The 20,602-nt window shown below is 38.1% G+C and overlaps 2 protein-coding genes across 2 annotated transcripts in view; both read right to left on the minus strand.

Moving 5' to 3' along the window:
- The window catches only part of LOC122327545, a 28,987-nt gene extending 21,360 nt beyond the window's left edge, over window positions 1–7,627 (minus strand). Inside the window, exons 1-2 of the transcript XR_006247647.1 lie at window positions 7,474–7,627; window positions 1,172–1,238 (exon numbers count right to left, since the gene is read on the minus strand). The gene's annotated coding sequence lies outside the window, so the exon portion shown is untranslated. The remainder of the gene's footprint in view (window positions 1–1,171; window positions 1,239–7,473) is intronic.
- Window positions 7,628–9,148: 1,521 nt separating this feature from the next.
- Window positions 9,149–16,724, minus strand: LOC122327323. Its single transcript, XM_043222602.1, has 10 exons — window positions 16,572–16,724; window positions 15,110–15,430; window positions 14,675–15,004; window positions 14,173–14,466; window positions 13,735–14,067; window positions 13,251–13,574; window positions 12,777–13,097; window positions 11,208–11,342; window positions 11,079–11,104; window positions 9,149–10,767 (listed from the first exon to the last, which is right to left on the minus strand). The coding sequence occupies exons 1-10, from the start codon at window positions 16,618–16,620 to the stop codon at window positions 10,726–10,728; spliced, it is 2,175 nt and encodes a 724-aa protein (XP_043078537.1). The 5' UTR covers window positions 16,621–16,724; the 3' UTR covers window positions 9,149–10,725.
- Between the last annotated feature and the right edge of the window lie 3,878 nt (window positions 16,725–20,602).

A 20,602-nucleotide genomic window follows, 5' to 3' on the forward strand; every position in this document is an offset into this window, starting at 1 on the left:
TAAATTGGATCACCACATCAGATTAAAGATTTTCAACACAGCGTAAGGGATAAACTATTATTCAAGGCTTAAATTATTCTGAGATCTATTTTGGATTTGGATTTAAATGTTTGACTTAGCCTATGGTGTAATGTCCAGGACTTCTCTTTTTTGTTGTTCAAATACATTTCAAATCATATTTATTTAAAAGTCAACCTGATAATAGCAATAGCCTTAATTCATCTTATTTTCTGTTCATCAGGTGTGTTTGGTGAGTCAGTGTCATTGAGTGAAGGAGAACCTGTCACTTTATACTCTCATGTTACTGAAATACATAAAGATGATGACATGCTGTGGAAATATGGAGCTAAAGCATCCATCATCGCTGAAATCGATCTCGCTAATGGAATCTTCTCCACATTTGATGTCCCTGATGAGAGATTCAGAGACAGACTGAAGCTGGACAGACAGACCGGATCTCTGACCATCACGAACATTACATCTGAACATGCTGGACTCTATAAACTAGAGATTATAGGGAAAAAATGGTCATTAAAAAGATTCTGGGTTTCTGTCTATGGTGAGTTGCATTTGTCATGTCATTAATATAGTCTTGATTTATTAAAAGAATAAATTTAATAAGCTCAGTGTACAGCATGTGTGGCACATGTTGATTAACGTACACATAAATGAGCACATTTTATATTTTGCGACGACGGAAACATTCACTGACCGTTAACACACTACAAAAGAACATAAGATTTATTTAGATTTACCCATATTTTTGTTTATTGTCTCACATTTTTCAGCTCATCTGCCGGTTCCTAACATTACCAGAAACTGTTCTTCATCTTCATCAAATTGTTCGTTGTTGTGTTCGGCGGAGAACGTGAGTCATGTGACTCTCTCCTGGTACAAAGGAAACAGTTTATTGTCCAGCATCAGTGTGTCTGATCTCAGCATCAGTCTCTCTCTACCTCTGGAGGTGGAACATCAGGAGAAAAACACCTACAGCTGTGTGATCAACAACCCCATCAGAAACCAGACCACACATCTGGACATCAGTCAGCTCTGTCACACGTGTTCAGGTATGTTGGTGTAGATATTTACGCAGCCAGTGTTTCGTGTAGATCGAACAGACCAATTCAATCCCAATAATGGCTCATTTTGTCCATTACAGGTCATGGCATACCTTTATTTCCTAAAGGGCTGATTACTGCTTCTGGATCCTTTTTGATTGTAGCTTCGGTCGTGATGTGCTGCATGTGTAAGAAATGGAGAAAAACAGGTCAGCAGACTGTGAATACAAACTATATAACTGGACAGGTTTGAACTTTGAAAATTGTTGGAAAACTATGTTTAGGGTAATGTACAGTCATACAGGACCATGACTCACCTGCTTTTGCTCGTAAGCATTCTCAGCCTGGACCTTAATGTTCACCGTCTATTCTAGTTTTGTGTCACTTGCTTGTTATCTTTGTACTGCCGCACAATATTTTAATGAAATCTTCAAAGCAACAACTTATTTTAAACCTTTATAATGGTTCATTTATGAACCATGGCTAAACCTACACTGTACTTACTGTACTTTTACGGAAGACTATGCAAAATTAAATTATCTTGTATAATCTAAGAATCTAATCTAAGTAAAGGAATAAAGTAAAGGGTGTACGTAAAACAAAGTAGAGACCACATAAAGTGTGTGTGAGTTGCATGTGTGTGAATGTAGTTGTCAGTTCAATAAAAAAAAAAAAAAGTTTAGTAGTTTATGGGTGCAACATCAAACGCAACCCATCAAAAGCTATCCCCCTTTTTCTTGATGTAAAAATGGGTGCCGTCATTTCTAAATTCTACGGGTCTGGCTTCCGGTCTTATCTGCGTTCAGTTATTTCTAGCTGTGCAAAACAGTTTGTTATATTGAATACATATTGAATTGTCCTTACGATGTTATTATAATGCAATTATGAAGCAGTTTTACCTGCACGTATTCTCCTCGTTATTTACCTATAGTTGCTATTGAACTGGAAATCTTACCCAGGCTTACTTTGGTGTTGAAGAAAAAGGTGACTAGAATAGTTCCGCGTAGACTCTAAATACTAGATTTAGGGGTTCAAATTCAAATTTTGTCACATACATACATGGTACGACATGCAGTGAAATGTTTTTTACGACCATCCAACGTCAGAATAGAAAAAAAAAAATAAAAAATAAATAAATATATATATATATATATATATATATATATATATATATATATATATATATATATATATATATATATATATATATATATATATATATATATATATACATATATATATAAAATATATATAAAATATATATAATAAAATAAAGTATGCATAATAGACTTCTATATTCTGCTAACCAGGTCTTACTGCCGTATTGTTATATAAAAAATAAAATATCAACAATGAAAACAGCTAGCTAATTTAACAGATTACCTGAAAACTCCATTGATATAGTCATTATTTAATACTGCCGCATTCTCAGACGTTTTATGCAAGTCGACACATATCAAAAATCATATTAGGTTAAAAAAATTGAAAATAATGTCATAATTAGGATGAAAAGCATAATTGTGATACAATCTGAGATTTTGACAGACAGGATTATGAAACAAATGTGGTGTAAGTTTTTAAACTGAAATAATTTTGACCCTAATGTATTTTTCCGTCATATTAAGCGTGTCATAACACTGACAAATTTCCTTCATTATTATACGTTTACTCATCACTTTAACCTTTTAATCTCATAATTTCGATCATCTGCTGGCTTCCAACTGTGAAAGGCATTATTTATGTATTTATTTATTTAGAATGAATTGCTTGCTCGCCTTTTTCTGTATTTCCTGCAGATGCAGGGTCGAAACTGACGAACAACCAAAGACGCCGACACAACCAAGTCCGCTCTTAGTCAATGTCAAAATTTCACAAATTTCACATATGAGAGAAAGAATGTCCAAAAAAGTCCGATACAAGTCACGCTGTGAGGTTCTGTCAATATTAGAACCAGAAGAAGAAGCCCTTCTCCTACAAACTAATAACTAAAAACACCCACACACACAAATATATTCTGCAAAAGCATTTCCACCCAACAGATCAAACAATGTTTCTTAAGAAAAACCACAATAACCACTTCACCAATTTCACCTTTTTAGGAGAGGGGGACAGAGAGGGAACAACGTGGGTCAAACTCTTTTAGGGGAAATTCCTCAGCAGACCACAGATCGGTGGAAGAAAATGTTTCACACATTTTGATCTGCTTGTTTGATTCTACTTTGGATTCAGGCAAGTGTAACGTCCATTTTTGTTATTTAAAAAAAAATTGTAAACTAGCCAGAGCCTCAATCTGACATAATTTAACTTGGAAACACATTTTGGTTTTTTGGCTTTTGGATTGTCCCAATAAACTTCCGCACATGGATACGCAGCCGTCACCAGCGTCCTCATTACATGCATGCTGTATTTCTTAATAAACCCTTATCCTTCATAAAACACTATTAAATACGTTTACAAAACTTATGGAAATAATACAAACGGATATTTCCCTCCCATACTCCGTCATTGTCAAATAAATGCTTTCTCCAGTTCATATCGGCCACAATTATTCAGAGGTGTAAAAAGTACTCCAATTTTTGTGAAAGTAAAGAGACTTTGCTCAATTAAAAGTACAAGTAAAAAAGTACAACACACAGAAGTTTGGTTAAAGGGAGAAAACAAAACAAAATGCAATGACACAGGTCAAACACTTCTCTAGCGCAGCAATAAGAATTAAATGACTTTCATTTATCAGATGAACACAAAAGATCTAAATCTGATGAAAGTCATAACTGAAGTAGTAATGTGTGCGTGTGTGTTTAGTGCTCACGTCAAGCACGCACATTTGCATAAGTTAAAAAAATAAAAATGTAATGTACTTTTTAAGTTGAAAAAATTGTAATTGTTTTTTTCTTCACAAATGTGATCAAGTCAAAGTAGTCGGTTTAGATTGTGCTTTAACAAAGTTAAATTTCCCCTAAGTCATTTTACATCTCTGCAATTATTGCAATATCCTTTTCCCAAGCAGAGTTTTCACCTGTAATGCCTAAAGAGTTTGAAGGACACCTGATAAGAGATCCTTCATCTTGAATCTCTTCAGAGCCTTCAGAATACCAGCTACGTGTCGGTACTTCTCCTCTTTAGTTCACCTCACACATTTTCTATATAGCTTTTATATAGCTCCGAGGACTGGGACAGCCATGGCGAAAGCTTTCATTTTAAAAAAACACAGATCCGTCTGTCGATCTCTCGCTCCATCCTTCCCTCACTAGTGAACAAGACCCCAAGATACTTAAACTCCTCCACCTGAGGCAGGAGCTCCCCACCAACCTGAAGGGGGCAAGACACCCTTGTCCGACTGAGAACCATGGCCTCAGACTTAGAGGTGCTGATTCTCATCCCAGCCGCTTCACACTCAGCTGCAAACAGCCCAAGTGCACACTGTAGGTCTTGGCCAGATGCAGCCAACAGAACAACATCATCAGCAAAAAGCAGAAATTCTATATGCCTACCTCATTTGTACGTCGCTTTGGATAAAGGCGTCTGCTAAATGACTAAATGTAAATGTAAATGTAAAATGCCAACATTTCAACCAATCCTGTCAGTCTGCTCTCCTGATTTGTGCAGATAGTGGTCCATTGCTCAGGCTTCAACCAATCGCCATTCTCAACTGGGTTTTAAAAGCCTAGTTTAGAGACTGATGGGGTTTTTTTTGTTTGTTTGAGACTCATTTTGTAAATGGTTGACATTGTTGGTGGCAGAAAGACTGGCTAAGGAAAGCAAGCCACGTGGTTTACATCCCAACAGTTAGGCGATTCTTTGTCTAGAGATACACTAGGTAAGGTGGTGCGTGCCAACCTATGTACTTCTTAAGAAGAGCAGTTTAGGACGTCCTGGACGTTGAAGATTTTCTTTTTCCTTTTCTTTTGTTTTTCTTAGGTCAGTTTTAAAGGGGAACTTGTTTGTAGTTAGATTGGCTTTTTGGTTTATTTTCAGCCGCACCAATAGCCAGTCTTTCTATCTGTTCTGCTTTACACTTGAAATGTTTCCTTTATGTAAATGTTTTTCTTTAATTAGTATTATTTCTTTTGCACTTTCATATTCATTGTAAATAAATCACCTCGTTCAGCATCTCGTTTGTCTCGTGTCATCGCTTTGGTTGTAACCAGTGTTGGATATTCAGCCTACCAATGTCTCTTAAATTTAAGTGTGCGACCCATACACCCCTAGTCCATCTTGGGATCGTGACAATAATGAAATTGGTGAAGGTTCTTAACGATTTCCTCTTATCTCATATATAGCAAAAGTTTGACTGCTGTCACAAACAACATTCGCAACAACTTCTAAAATGGCCATTTAAACCAGATTAACAGAAACTCAATTCCTGGAGGGCCGAAGTTTGATCAGCTATTTTCCCAAGTTTCCCAAGTTGGCAACCTCCTAGTGATAGTAAGGATAGGCTACTTATTCTGTCTTGGCACAAGCTGTTCTGTATGGTTATCGTTTGTTTAATGGAATATATGGCAATTGTCTTGTACTTTCCAGGTCAGTGTATGTGGCAGTGCAAACTGGCAATCCAGTTTGGAACAAGCCGTTGCAACATTTTAGGCAGACTCGTGGGCAATTTAGGGGCAGTTATCTCTATCCATGTCTATTCACAGATTGCCCGTGTACATTTAATACATGGAGTAAGCCACTAAATCACTCATACAAAACTCATTATCAACATCAAACTCCAAAAACAGTAGAATTATCTACATTCCAATGTCACGTGTGCTCATGCAGAGTGTTAGCAACAGAAAGAGACTTTTTCCAACAAATAAATGGACATCTCAGGCATTACGAAACTGTTCTGTGTACGTTTCTAGGATGCACATTTAAAACTAACATTTACAGCACCCAAAGAAACAGAAAACCCAACCAACATTCATTCAAAGACTTTGAAATGGCAAAAACCATACTAGATTTTTTTTCTTCTTTTAATCAGCTAGTTCTAATATGATATTGTATTACGTCGATAAAAAAATATTCTTGGTTTTATGCATTTCAGCTTGTCAGGGCAGGGTGCAATTTGCATGCATTTACAAATAATGCTAATGTGTTGTTTTTTTTCTGCTTTAGATGTAATGCCGCTGTAATGGCGGCTCCAGCTGTTCTGCGAATCATATTTGGTGGCGAGTCCAACTCAAGAAAACTAACCCTGGCCTCTTGAAATCCAGCAACAATGGAAGAACTGCATCCATCACTAAAGACATTCTCTGAGTTGAAACAGAACTCCCGCTTGCAACACTTGTACTATTATTACGCACGTTCACGTGATCGGGTAGACCTAATGAGACCACTTGGTGAGACCTACAGATATGACTGATCTCCAATGTGGATCATCTAATGTGGTTTCATGAGACCTGACACTTTGCGTCAGCAATGATAAGGCTATTCTCCAGTATGAATTCTCTAAAAACATTTTAATTTGACCGTTACAGCACTGGCACGTGTCTTCTGGTGTACTTTTAAAGCGTGCAACAACATAAAACATACTCCATATGAAGAACACGCGTGGCTTCTCTCAAGTGTGGATTTTTATGGGTTTCTTAAGAGCTCCTTTGTGTGTGAAACTCTTCCCGCACTGACCGCACGTGTGCTGCTTTTCTCCGGTGTGGATTTTCACGCATTCATTAAGGTTTTATTTTAGCATGAAGCCTTTTTGACATTGATCGTAGGTAAATGGCTTCTTTCCTGTGTGGATTATCATGTGATAGTCATGAACACACATACTGCCTCCAAGTGGACACAGCCCAAAATACATCTACATTAACACACTGGCTCTGTCTACATATGCATTTAATCTTTTAAAATTAAATTAATTTACATTTATGGAATAAATTTACTCACACTTATGACTTGATAAGTTACTAGCTTTGTAACTAGTATATCAAAGACTCCAACAACTCTCCACTCAGATCCAATCATCTGACTGGAATAAAGTTTGCTTGATATTGTACATTCAATATTTGCAACGGGTATATATGGGGATATGGCTTAAACAGCATTTGAGGAGAATAACCTGCTGTCTAAAAACTAAACTGTTCATATAGGTGTCAACCATAATATAGACCCTTGATAAAGTGTATTCATTTTAAATCCTAATTTTTTTGTATTTTCTGTGCCACAACCATTTCAACATCACCTTACAAATCCTGAGTAAATTATTTGAACTATTTAAAACGTTTTATTCCCCTGACGCAATGCATTAGCATCTATCATCGACAGAAAAACCTCAAAATTACATCAAAATATCTGAAAGCTCAACAAACGACGGCATACGCACTGCTTGTCGCGTTCGTTATTCGTTCAACGTATTTGACCTTTAAAACGACCACAAACTTCTCATCACCACCGTCACGTGTCAATGAAAAATTCTGAAATAAACACCAACCTCTTTGTTCTTCAGCATCTTCTTGCTTTACTGTGAAGTGTCCTGCATCACTCATCTTCTAGGGTTTCTGTTAATCCCGTTGGTCCTAATGCACGTCTAATAAAGAAATAAATAAACGGTTTAAAGCTTTACTTTATTCTTCTGCTGCTGCCCGTTTTTGACAGTTTTGTGGGAGAAAAATGCAAAAGGCCTTTACCGCCACCTATTGGTCTGGAGGGCGAAGCGCGCAAAGTTTAGTTTAACGCTCAACGATATTTACGGTTTATGATTATAAGGGAAAGGAACAAAACAGGGAAGAATAAAACGGGGAAAGTAATTGTTTCTGATGCAATACTGATAAAACAAAAGGTGCACTTTAAAGGGAGGAATTGTGGAACGACTGAAAATATTTTTTATTTACTCGCTCCAGTATTTCTTTCTCCAGCTGATCACGAAGTACGACATTTTGAAGACTATGGAAACAAAACAGTTATGGGGACCCATTGACTGCTGTGCTATTAATTTTTATTTTATCCAATTTTGGAAGTCATTGGTGCCCAATCAAAATATCCTCTTCGTGTTCAAAGAGATTTCAGATTCTGAATAACTTGAGGTTGAGTAAATTAAAGAAGAATTTTAATTTAGGTGATTTAAGAGTGATTGAGACAGTTTTTGAAATTCCACGGCGTGCATAAATTGAAACAATCACCCCAACACATTACATATTTATGAAATATCGAAGATGTTAAGTATGTTAACTCATTATCACCCTCAAATTTCATTGAAACATTTTATTCCTTCCCCCAAATTCTATTGAACATTTGATTCTCACTCTCAAACTTCGGCGAAAAAATGAATTTATCTTCATTAAATTTCATTGAACATTTCATTCTCACCCTCAAACTTCATTGTGCACATTCAAGTCTCCCCCCTAAATTTCACTGAAATGTTTAACCCCGTCCGCCATCACAAAGTCTGTCCCCCCTTGAATTCTAAAAGCCATTGCAAAATCGCACTGAAGTGAGAACAAAAAACATTCAGGTCCGAGCTTAATTAAAAACTATTTATTTATTAATTTGCCTGTCCCAATAATCCAAAATCATACTGTCCCATCCACCCAAACACAATAAAACCATTGGATAATAACACTATGTATTCATGCTATGTCTTGGTTATAATCATTTTATGACCTTATTTTGAAAATCAGCTGAAGCTAATGTCGTTTTCCTCACCTTATGCATTAACGGACCAACTTCCTGTTTTTCCCGTTTGCCCCACCCACCTACATGACGTCACACCAATGAGGGCATGCAAATTTGATCACACAGTAAAAATTTGTCAAAAACATTTTTATTTTTACTCATGGGTTAAGGAAATACACTCTGTATAGTTACATTTGCCTTTTATAGCCTTATAACATAAGCATTAATTAAATGAATTCAGAGTTTCAGGTCAAAGTCTAATCTACAAGTAAAATTTCCTTCCACAACCTTTTCATTCCACAGTGAAATATTTTTATTTTATTCATTTATTTTATTTATAAATCCTAGGGTTTCTTACATGCCGTTCTGATTTATTCAGGTCACTACATAATGATCGTATCGAAACATAATCATCTCCACATGATGACTACAAAATATCAAGAGGTCAAGGGTCAAGGGCTCAACTAAAGTAAACACTGATCACCGTAATGGCGATTTTCTTCTTTGGTGATTCTGCTCGTTAACACCAGCGTCTTCAACAATGGAGATGTATCATTAGTGTCACGTTTAACACATATAGACACCCAACAGCGTTAATTTAACACCGGGGATTTTGCTGCGTATATGAGAGCGCATCATCTCTGACAGCGTAATGACTTTTCTAAGAACATTTACAAAAATGCTACACAATAAAATATATCTCAAGATTATACATGCACTCACATTACATTAATAAATGCATATCGCTACTTTAACACGTTAAAAGAAAAAGTTCACCCAAAAATTCGAACGTGCTGAAAACGTATTCACCCGCAAGCCATCCTAGATGTAGATGAGCCTGTTTCTTTATCATGTAATCAGTTCTGTCGCCGGACGTTGGTGTTCCTGCGCAGTGTCTGTGATCGTTTTTAGTTTATCTTGATTATATATTGTACAATAGTCTCCTGTATTTGTTGCCTGCTCATGTCCAGGCCGCTGCATGCAGTTCAGTTACCTGCAGAGTATCTATCCGTTCAGATAAAGAAGCAAGCTCATCTACGTCTTGGATTGCTGATCGAATGAACGCGTTTTTGTCTATTTTTTTTGGCATGAGAACTATTCCTTTAAATAGTCTTGAAACACCTCTTCCTATGCTCAATACCAGCAAGCAGGTTCAGTTCCTGAGATTCAGATTTTAGATTCAGGACACAATGGAGACACTCTATGGACCGATACTTGTGGCAATGCTTCTTGCGCATAAAAAAAAAGCTAAAATAATAAGTCAATAAGTCAATAAGTCAATAAACGACATTAGGGTGAGTAATTAAAAACTTGACATTTTTAGGTTACCTTTAAACTTTCGGACCTGTGTGATATATCTTTTAACACTTTATGATTCCTAAAATATAAAACTTAGACTTAGACTCATGAATGTTCAAACGAGCCAAGACTATTTAAACCCTTAGATTAATTTCAGATTTCATTCCATTTGCACTTTTTTTTTTTTTTGTTGGGGGGTTTGAAGCGATATTAAACACTAAACTGGGATCACAGGCCTGTTTGATGTTCTGCTCGGTCCACTTAAGTATATTATAACAAGAATAAACCATCTACAAAATTGCATCTCAGTAGGATATGACATTTAACCTTTTTTCACATTTGTACAATTCAATAATTGAGTAACCTTAAACCCAATACTTATATTTAAAAGTGTAATTCAGCATATTCTCTTAAAAACCATTGCCGTCGTTGGCATGCAATGATTTTCGGGAAACAGACGTGAAGTTCATTCTGCCTGGTCTTCAAAACTCATGATGTTTAGCTTTTACTCGAACATTTCTGGTCAGGCTTTGTCTTTTTACTCAGTTGGTTGATCATTTATGGTTTGTCTTTTCTGAAGCTATGCTACCTAATCAGCAAATGAGTTTAAATCGAATTAGCCGAAAATGGTACTGTTGGAAATCCCGCTGGTTTTGGTGCCGGTTTTGGTGCCTTTTCTTCACATTTTCTTTCAATGAAAGTATATTTAAAAAATAACGTTACTGTGATGTGTCGTTAGCATCCTTAGTTTCGGTCGGATTAAAAAGAAGATTCATTGGTCGCAATCATCAATAGGGTTGTCAGTGCCGTTCATCTTTAAGAAAACAGATTCACAGAAGGCAAAAGAAATTATTGACGATTAAATGAACGATTGCTTTTGAATGTTTCTCTTCTCATTAATTAGAAGAATTTGGATATTCATGTAAAATGGCTGACCTATCGTGTCTCATGTTAATATTTTCTCATAAAAAAATTGGATTCATGCACGTTAGACAGTTATCTTAAACATAGGTTTTAACAGCTTATAAAAGAAAACGTTAATTACAAAACATTTTCAAACCATTGGTCTTGATTAAATTCTGAAACAATCCATGCGAAAACGATTCAGTTCACTTAGTATCTTACCTGATTAGTGAAGTGCAGCATGATGTCTGTTTAAACAATACCAAACATTATTAGGTCAATTATAATAAATATAATACAAAAAAAGATTTTAACAAAATAAATCTCATATTTTTTGTATGTTACACTCACCACTTTCTCCCTCTTGATGTTTGCGATAGTACATCACCCCAGCAACAACGAGCAGCAGAACAACAGCTACAGCAACACATATTCCTGCTACAGCGGCTGGAGGCAGAACCGATTTTGAAACAGCCAGTTCCTTAGCTGGGGAACGGGGTGTGGGCCATATTTGAAATTGCGTAAATGACAAAAACACATAAACAGAACAAAGATACAAATTAAACAATGCTTTAACATTTCACTGTGTAAAATACAAACGATACATCAATTAACCAATTAAATTAACCAATTAAAATGCTTTGCACCTTTTTAATGCTTCAAAACTGCTTCAGTGTTTAAAGTGGCAAGTTTTGTGGGCGGAGTTAGGACAATTCTAAGGGGCGCCCCGAATGGGGAAACTAGTTTCTACCAGAACGCAATTTGCAGAGCCTAGGGACTGAGATCGCAAGGGCGGCCTGGAAACTGTGGCGGCGCTCCCGGGTATTGTTAACAGGATGTTTGTTGCAACAGGGGCCGTCGCTAAGGGGAAAAACAGTAGTGACGATTACAACCCAAATTCTGGAATTGTTGGAATGTTGTCTGGTCATCGAGGTTATGAGTTTCTGTGTTGGAGTTTGGTCACCATTCTTGCCTGATATATGTTTCAGCTGCTGAAGAGTTTGAGGTAATCTTTGACGTATTTTTCCGTTTAATGATGAGCCAAAGGTTCCCTTTAGGTAAAAGATCTGCACTGCAGCAGGTCCGTTCACCAGACTCTTCTACAACTGCAGTATGTGGTTTTTGCATTGTCTTGCTGAATTACGCAAGACAAGCCATCCATGATTTCCAACAAGAATGTCAGATTTGGACTCGTCTGACCATAGAACCCTTTTCCGCTTTGACACAATAATTTTAAACGAGCCTTGGACCACAAGACACAATAGTGCTTCTGGATCATGTTAACATGTGGCTTTCTTATTATATTATAGAGCTTCAGTTGGCATTTGCGTATGGCACGTGATTGTGTTTCATTGTATTCCTGGGCACATTTTTTACACACTTTATCGCAGTTTGTTGACAGTGATTTCTGAAGGTTGTTTTTTAAAGTACTCCACAATCTTTTTACACACTCTTTCGCAGATCGGAGAACATCTGCCCATCTTTACTTCTGAGAGACTCTAACACATGCCTTTTATAGCTAATCATGTTACAGCCTAGATGTCAGTTAACTTAATTAGTTGCTAGATTTACTCCCAGCTAAATCTTTTCAAAATATTCAGCTATTCAGCTCATGCTTTTGTTGCCTCCATGCCAACTTTTTTTGAGACCTGTAGCAGGCATCAAATTTGAAATGAGCTCATTTATAATAGTGGAAAAAGTGTACACATTTCTCAGTTTAAATATTTTGTTTTGTTCTCTATGTTATATTGTGAATAACCTATTGGCTAATGTGATTTGATAGTTTTTTAGTTTTCTTTTTATTCAAATAATTAAAAAAAACTTCCCAACATTTCCGGGATTCTGATTACAGCTTGATTAAAAATAATATTTCTAAAAATGCTCAAGGGAAAAGGAAATAAACAGTTGAATGATACTCACTAGATACAGTGACACTGAAGCTCTGTATGACGCTAGTTCTGCTGTTGCTGATCTGTAATTTATAGAGTCCAGAGTCTGTGGTTCTGGTGTTCATGATGGTCAGAGATCCAGTCTGATGATCCAGCTCCAGTCTGTCTCTGAATCTCTCTTTACACTCATCATCTGTACAGATCTGACTCTGATCTCCAGTGATTTGAGTATCATTAAAATACCATGTCAATAAATCATTTGGGTTTTGTATCATGCGGGTGTCTAAAGTGACAGATTCTCCCTCCTTCACTGACTTTATCTTCATTTCATCTCGTTCAGCAGCAGAAACGCCTGAGACACAAACCAAAATCAGTTAAAACCAACAAATCAATCAATTGCAAATAAATCCCACAGAATGAAAGACCTGTGGATATGAAAGTGATTTTCTGGTCTTGCTTGACTTAAATGCTTGCTATACTTGCTATAATAAACATAATTGCTCACCAAAGACAGTAACACTGAACATCTCGTGACTGATGCTGCTGCCGTAGATGACTTGATTATGATAAAGTCCAGAGTCTGTGGTTCTGGTGTTCATGATGGTCAGAGATCCAGTCTTATGATCCAGCTTCAGTCTGTCTCTAAATCGCTCATCACTATATTTACACTGAACATCTGTACACATAAAACCGAGATCTCCAGTGGTCTGAGCGACGCGGATGTCATCAAAATACCATCTAATCTCGTCTTGTTGGTTTGTTTCAACACCAGTGTGTAGAGTGACTGAATCTCCCTCCATTACTGACAAGCTCTCTGTTTCAACATTACCTGAAGAAATATCCATAGTTATAAACAAAAGAAAATTCTAAAATTGTAAAATTCTGTTAAAATGTCTTTTAGATCATAAAGATTAAAAGTAGTGAAATAAGTGCAAGTTCTGACATTGCATAGTGGATCTAAAAACTATGAGATCAAAGATTATATTCACCAGTAACATTAACCCAAAAGTTCTTTAAGACGGTGTATCTGATGGTGGTTATGAGTAGATAATAGAGTCCAGAGTCTGTGTTTCTGGCGTTCAAGATGGTCAGAGATCCAGTCCTATGATTCAACTTCAGTCTGTTTCTGAATCTCTCATCAGCATATAAACACTGAACATCTGTACAAATGAAACTAAGATCTCCATTGATTTCAGCGATGCGAACGTCATTAAAAATCCATTTCATCAAATAATTTGTTGTTTTCACTACACCAGGATCTAAAATGACAGATTCTCCCTCCTTCACTGACTTTGTCTTCAGTTTATCTTGTTCAGGAGCATCTGTAACAGAAATCAACAGCTGCTTTAGAAAACAACAAACCATGAGAAATCTATGGATATGACAGTGATTGCTTTCACAGATCAGATAAGAAACACATGACTCACAAAAGACAGAAACACTGAAGAGTTGAAGACTGTCACTGCTGATCTGTAGTTTATAAAGTCCAGAGTCTGTGGTGCTGATGTTTGTGATGGTCAGAGATCCAGTCTGATGATTCACTTTTAGTCTCTCTTTACACTGAACACTTGTACAAGTTTCATTGGAGTCTCTAGTGATTCCAGTGATTTGAATCTCATTAAAATACCATTTAAGCTTTTCTTGTTGGATTGTTTCCACATCAGAGTATAGAGTGACTGAATCTCCCTCCACGACTGACACTCTCTCTGCTTCAGCATAACCTGAAGAATTGAACAAAATAAGCCAAACAAAACTGCACAACAGAAAAATGCTGTGAAAATGCACTTATCATAGTTTTGTAAAAATAGAGAGAGTAGAGAATTAAATGCAACACAGATACAGTAGTTTTCACTGGTGCATAGTGCATCAGACCCCTATATGAGCAGATATGAATATATTTTGTGAGTTTTATCACTATATGATACTCACCAGTGACATTAACAATGAAGCTCTTCATGATGCTGAATCTTTTGCTGATGATCTGTAGTTTATAATCTCCAGAGTCTGTGGTTCTGGTGTTCATGATGGTCAGAGATAGAGTCTGATCGAGTTTCAGCCTGTTTCTGAATCTCTCAGTGCCATTATTACACTGAACATCTGTACAGTTAAAACTAAGATCTCCACTGATTTCAGCAATAGGAATGCCATCAAAAATCCATTTCACCAAATAACTTGTGGCTTTCACTACACCAGGATATAAAATAAACGAGTGTCCCTCCTTCACTGACTTTGTCTTCATTTTATCTTCTTCACGAGCATCTGAAACACAAATCAACTTCTGCTGGAGGATCTTTTGCTGATAACAACAAACAAACTACACAACATGAGAGAACTGTGGATCAGATGAGGAACATAATGACTCACTATAGATATAAACTCTGAAGACCTGAAGACGACTGCTGCTGCTGTTGCCGATCTGTAGTTTATAAAGTCCAGAGTCTGTGGTTCTGGTGTCTGTGATGGTCAGAGATCCAGTCATATTATTCACCTTAAGTCTGTTTCTGAATATCTCTGTATCATTAACACACTGAACATCTGTACTGTTCTGATCTCCAGTGGTGTCAGCAAGGCAACAGTCATTAAAATACCATATAATTTCTTCCTGTTGAATTGTTTCAATATCCGTGTACAGAGTGATCGAATCTCCCTCCATCACTAACACTGGCATTGTATCTGTATCAACACCTAAGAAAAAAAAACGAAACCTGTTAATTATAAGCTGTCAAATACATAGAGGGAGAGATGGGGAACAACCTAACATGTTTTGGCTTTCTCAGTTGGGGTTAAGAGTATTTCTTTTTTCCCCCTATATTTAGTTTCAAACATGTCAAACATGAGGTTTTTTTTCCCATAAAAACATTGTATAAACTGCTATTACAGATTAAATGTATCAGATTTGTTCATAAAAAACATATTTCATATTTCTTCCAAAGATCTTCAAATTTTGGCAAATTTTTGTCTATACAGTGTGGATATGGCATTTAGATAATAAACAATGTTTCGTCATAACACTCTTAAAAAAGTGACTTTTTCTGCTATTTATTGACCACAACAGAATAAATATATTGGTAGATTGTTCAGACACTTGCTGTGAATGTATTCCACCCTGTTATAGGGAGATAAAAACAGGGTGGATTGGAGCATAACAGAGTGGAGGCAAATGAGTCCTGCATGGTTTGCCACCTGTAATAAAAAAATACAATCCAGATTTCCTTTAGAAGAGGGACATTGATTATGTTAATCAATAAGTCAAAAAGATCATTTAAAGATGCTATTTACCCAACAGAACAGGATTAACTATTTTTATGTATTTTTTTCCTCCAAGCTTGGGGTTCCGCAGAGTATTATACTTTTTATACAGGGTGTATATACTCGACTCACGTAGTTGTTCATTTAACTTACAATATATTTGTCACAAATAATATTTTAACCTGCATAAAATCAAATGCTAGACTGGAAGACTAATGTGCATTGTCCAACAGAACGCCTCTCTCTAGCATCAAGTCCGTATGTGCTTAATAGAAAACTACTTCATAACTTTAATTCATTGATTAACTGTTCTTGACTCTACCGTCTTGAACTGAACGCGACGCGTCTGGCGCCGCGCTTCCGCTTTTAGATTGTCTTGAAATGTTGCGACTCAACCTGCTACGTTCGTTTTCGTTGTCCGAACGAGAAACAGCATTATGAACATCAATGGTCTTGCAAAACAACAAATGAACTTCATCAGAATACGCAGTTAAGAAATCTGATATGCAAAAACTCGCTGGCTTTTATTTATCTATGACCGAAAAAGAGACAGTAATGCGTAAAAAAAATATCTTACCATGTCCACGGACGCACAGCAAAAAGAGAGAAATAAGGACATGCTTCATTTTTCCAGGTTTTTTTTTTTGTTAATTGTAAAAAGGTTGATGCAGATTCGGTGAAGAAAAGACGCCCCGTCCCTCTATTTTCGCTTTGAGTGAAAGTAATAATCAGAGAGGCTCGGAGCGATGACGTAGAGGAGTACAGCAAGGGCTTTCTTCTGCTAATGATTGTACATTATCCGAAAGCTAAATAAATACGCTTCCCGTTGATGCGTGGTTTGTTAAAATGGGACAATATTTGGCCGAGATACAACTATTTGAAAATCTGGAATTTGAAGGTCCAAAAACTCCTAAATATTGAGAAAATCGCCGTCTAAATGAAGTCCTTAGCAATGCATGTTACTAAGCAAAAATTAGTTTTTTTTCGGGAGGAAATTTACTAAATATCTTGATGTTGTAGGAGTTTTAATACCATTTTGACCCAATGCATTTTTGGCTGTTGCTACAAATAATCCCTTGCTACTGGTTTTGTGCTCCAGCGTCACATATTCATAAAATACTGTGTAAACATTATGTTATGTTGCTATATTAAGTATACTTTCACAAGGCACACACTATACATATAGATAGATAAATAGATAGATAGATAGGTAGTTAGACAGACAGACAGACAGTTGTACAGCTCTACTATCAAAAAAAAGGTTAGATTTAGTTTTTAATCTCAAATATTTTGGTAAATCGAAAAAGATTATACTTTTCTAGGTGGGTCGTGGAATGGCAAGGTTTGGGAACCCTTGGGGATATTGGACTGTACCGTAACTGTTCTAACTCTGAGGGGGATTAGTTGTGATATTTGTTAATCTATATCCGATTCCCAGCTAATATAACATCACTGGTGGCCCACTGGCGGCATAGTCGACGGCCCACTGGTGGACGTTCACTGGCGTTTTGCTCATCATATTTCAGACAAATAAATCAGAATATTTCATGGAGCTTAGAGAAAAATTAAACATTGTTAGTCAATACAAAGTTCACTCAAAAATCACTCAAAATACTTTAAGGCAATGATAACAATAAATCATATTTGAAAGGTTGGTATGTTTATATATAGTTGCCATGATCTGGAGTCTTCATTAGTGTTGGTCTCATTTAGATGACCACAGGTGAGGATCCAAGCTGTAGTAACACTAGCATGAGTAACCTGAGAGCCAAAGGAGAAGGTTTAGCATATAGATATTATTTCACCCTAAAGATGTTCATATGCATTTATTAACACAAGGCTAAGAGATGTGTTCTGTGAATACACCACTAAAAAGATTTATTTTTAATCTAGATTTAAACAAAGATTCTATGTCACACCACTGGACTGATTTGTGTTTGTTTCACTTTGGATATTCTCCAGCTGTACATTAAAAGAGCAGATTTTTTTTTACATTATTTAGCTTACTTTGCTATAATTTGGTTAAATCTCAATCTGATTTTATTCCATATCCATTAGTAAGCATACAATATGTCCTCAGTATTAATTGAACAGATACAGTCTATATATATATCACACTGAAGTGGGAGGAACATCATATTTCAGTATTTCATCAGTATTTAAGACAACTGTTGAGGGTCTTTTATTCATTTATTTTTTTATCTTTGAAAGAAGTCACCACAGACCCGACGGTTTGGGCAACGTGATCCTGCCCCAACAGAAATGGAAGAAGTGTTACAGCAGTTTACAGAGGTCAACATCCGCCAGAAGCAAATTGTGAAACACCTGGCCACTCAACAGGGCGAGATGGAGCAGGAGTCTGCTGCCCTCCAGACAGTCGCAGCTAAACATGCTCCGCTGCCTGATCCCCGTGTCCAAGCCACCAAATTTCTGCCTGACCTGCCACCAGACACTGCCTGTAAGTTCCTGGCCATCTGGCAGAGCCCATTTACCATCTTGGAGAGAGTTGGATGAGTCACTTATTGTTGAGTCAGCCCAGACGCTGGAGGGCTGACCAAATTTATCATGTCAACCTCCGTGGGAAGCAGCCATCCGGAGCTGTGGCCGTAAAGTCTCCGGTGCATGTCATGGCGGCAACCCCAGAACCCAGTGGTGTACACACCGGAAGTAAGGGATGCCGTCAAGCTGAAGAAGGAGTCCTATTGGGCCTGGTTGGCTTGTGGGACTCGTGAGGCAGCTGACAGGTATTGGTGGGCCAAGCAGACTGCTGCCCAGGTGGTTGTGCAGGCAAAAACTCGGGTCTGGGAGGAGTTTGGGGAGGCCATGAAAAAGGACTATCGGACGACCTCAAAGAGGTTTTGGCAAACCATTTGACGCCTCAGAAAAGGGAAGCAGTGCCCTAGCAACACCATATACAGTGCTGGTGGGAACCTGCTAACCTTGACCTGGGATATTGTCGGGCGGTGGAAGGAATACTTTGAGTATCTTCTCAATCCTGCCAACACGTCTTACATTGAGGGAGCAAAGGCCGAGGACCCAGGGGGGACTCGACCATCACCCTGGCTGAGATCACTGAGGTTGTTGAGAAGCTCCTCGGTGGCAAGGCACCAGGGGTGGACAAGATCCACCTGGAGAACCTCAGATCTCTGGATGTTGTTGGGGGGCTGTCTTGGCTGACACGCCTCTGCAGCATTGCATGGACAAGGGGGACAGAGCCTCTGAACTGGCAGGTCGGGTGGTGGTTCCTCTTTTTAAGAAGGGGGACCGGAAGGTGTGCACCAACTATATGGGAATCACACTCCTCAGCCTCCCTGGGAAAGTTTATGCCAGGGTACTGGGTACTGGAGAAGAGAATCCGTCCGATAGTCGAACCTCAGCTACAAGAGGAACAATGCGGGTTTTGTCCTGGACGTTGAACACTGGACCCTCTTCAGGACACTGGAGGGTTCCTGGGAGTTTGCCCAACCAGTCCACATGTGTTTTTTTGGATTTGGAGAAGGGATTCGACCGGGTTCCTTGCGGTGTCCTGTGGGGGGTGCTCTGGGAATACGGTGTAAGGGGCCCATTGTTAAGGGCTGTCCTGTCCCTGTATGATCAGAGCAGGAGCTTGGTTTGCATTGTCGCATTAAGTCAGACTTGTTCCCAGTGTATGTTGGACTGCGACAGGGCTGCCCTTTGTCACCGGTCCTGTTCATTATTTTTATGGACAGGATTTCTAGGCGCAGCCGGGAGGCAGAGGGGGTCTGGTTTGGTGACAACAGGATAGCGTCTCTGCTACAAGCGGCCAAAATGAGTTTCTTCCGTAGAGTACCCTTAGAGATAAGGTGAGGTGTTCAGTCACTCGGGAAGAGCTCGCAGTAGACCCGCTGCTCCTCCACATCGAGAGAGGCCAGGCAGGTGGCTCAGGCATCTGTTCCGGATGCGTCCCAGACGCCTACCAGTGGAAGGGTTCCGGGCATGTCCCACTAGGAGGAGTCCCCAGGGAAGACCTAGGACACGCTGGAGGGACTATGTCTCTCGGCTGGCCTGGGAGCTCCTCAGTGTTCCCTCAGAAGAGCTGGAGGAAGTGTCTGGGGAAAGGGAAGTCTGGGCGTCTCTGCTTAGACTGTTGCCCCCACGACCCTGCCCTGGATAAGCGGAAGAAGAAGACATCATCATAATTTATGTTCTTCCCATAACCATTTTGGAACCTCATCTAAAAGGGGTCACCAACTCAGTTTTTTGTGTCAAGCAAAACAACCATCCATTTGCCTATTAAATATTAGCACCATAATTCTATGCACGAGCACATGCATGGAAATACCTGTTTGAAAGCATTTGCAGCACTGCTAAACATTACACTCTGTTCTGTGGCCTGCTCCCAAGCCCTTTCCCTCGACACACTGTTTTGTAAACAACCCTAGCTCAGTCCATTTCCCCTCTAAACTCTACAGAGATATGTATGGGGCTGCATCTGACTTGGACATCAGCCAAGCTCACACGCAGAGCACATTTACTCTCTCCCGAAAAAGAAAAGCTTGTATATATTAATTTTTCAACAATTTAGGATTAATTATTTTGATGTCTCCCTATCTAATACTATATGGCAAGATCATGAGATTAAGTCAG

This window comes from Puntigrus tetrazona, chromosome 22 (genome assembly GCF_018831695.1).
Source record: "Puntigrus tetrazona isolate hp1 chromosome 22, ASM1883169v1, whole genome shotgun sequence".
Lineage (NCBI taxonomy): Eukaryota > Metazoa > Chordata > Actinopteri > Cypriniformes > Cyprinidae > Puntigrus > Puntigrus tetrazona.

Excerpts from the sequence above, each read along its gene's own strand:
- LOC122327323 (XM_043222602.1), bottom strand. The coding sequence starts at position 16,620 with ATGAAGCATGTCCTTATTTCTCTCTTTTTGCTGTGCGTCCGTGGACAT. Across the intron at positions 15,005-15,109 it reads CTTCAGAGTTTATATCTATA|ATGCTCGTGAAGAAGATAAA; the intron begins GTGAGTCATTAT and ends TTTGTGTTTCAG. Across the intron at positions 14,467-14,674 it reads CTTCATTGTTAATGTCACTG|GTTATGCTGAAGCAGAGAGA; the intron begins GTGAGTATCATA and ends TCAATTCTTCAG.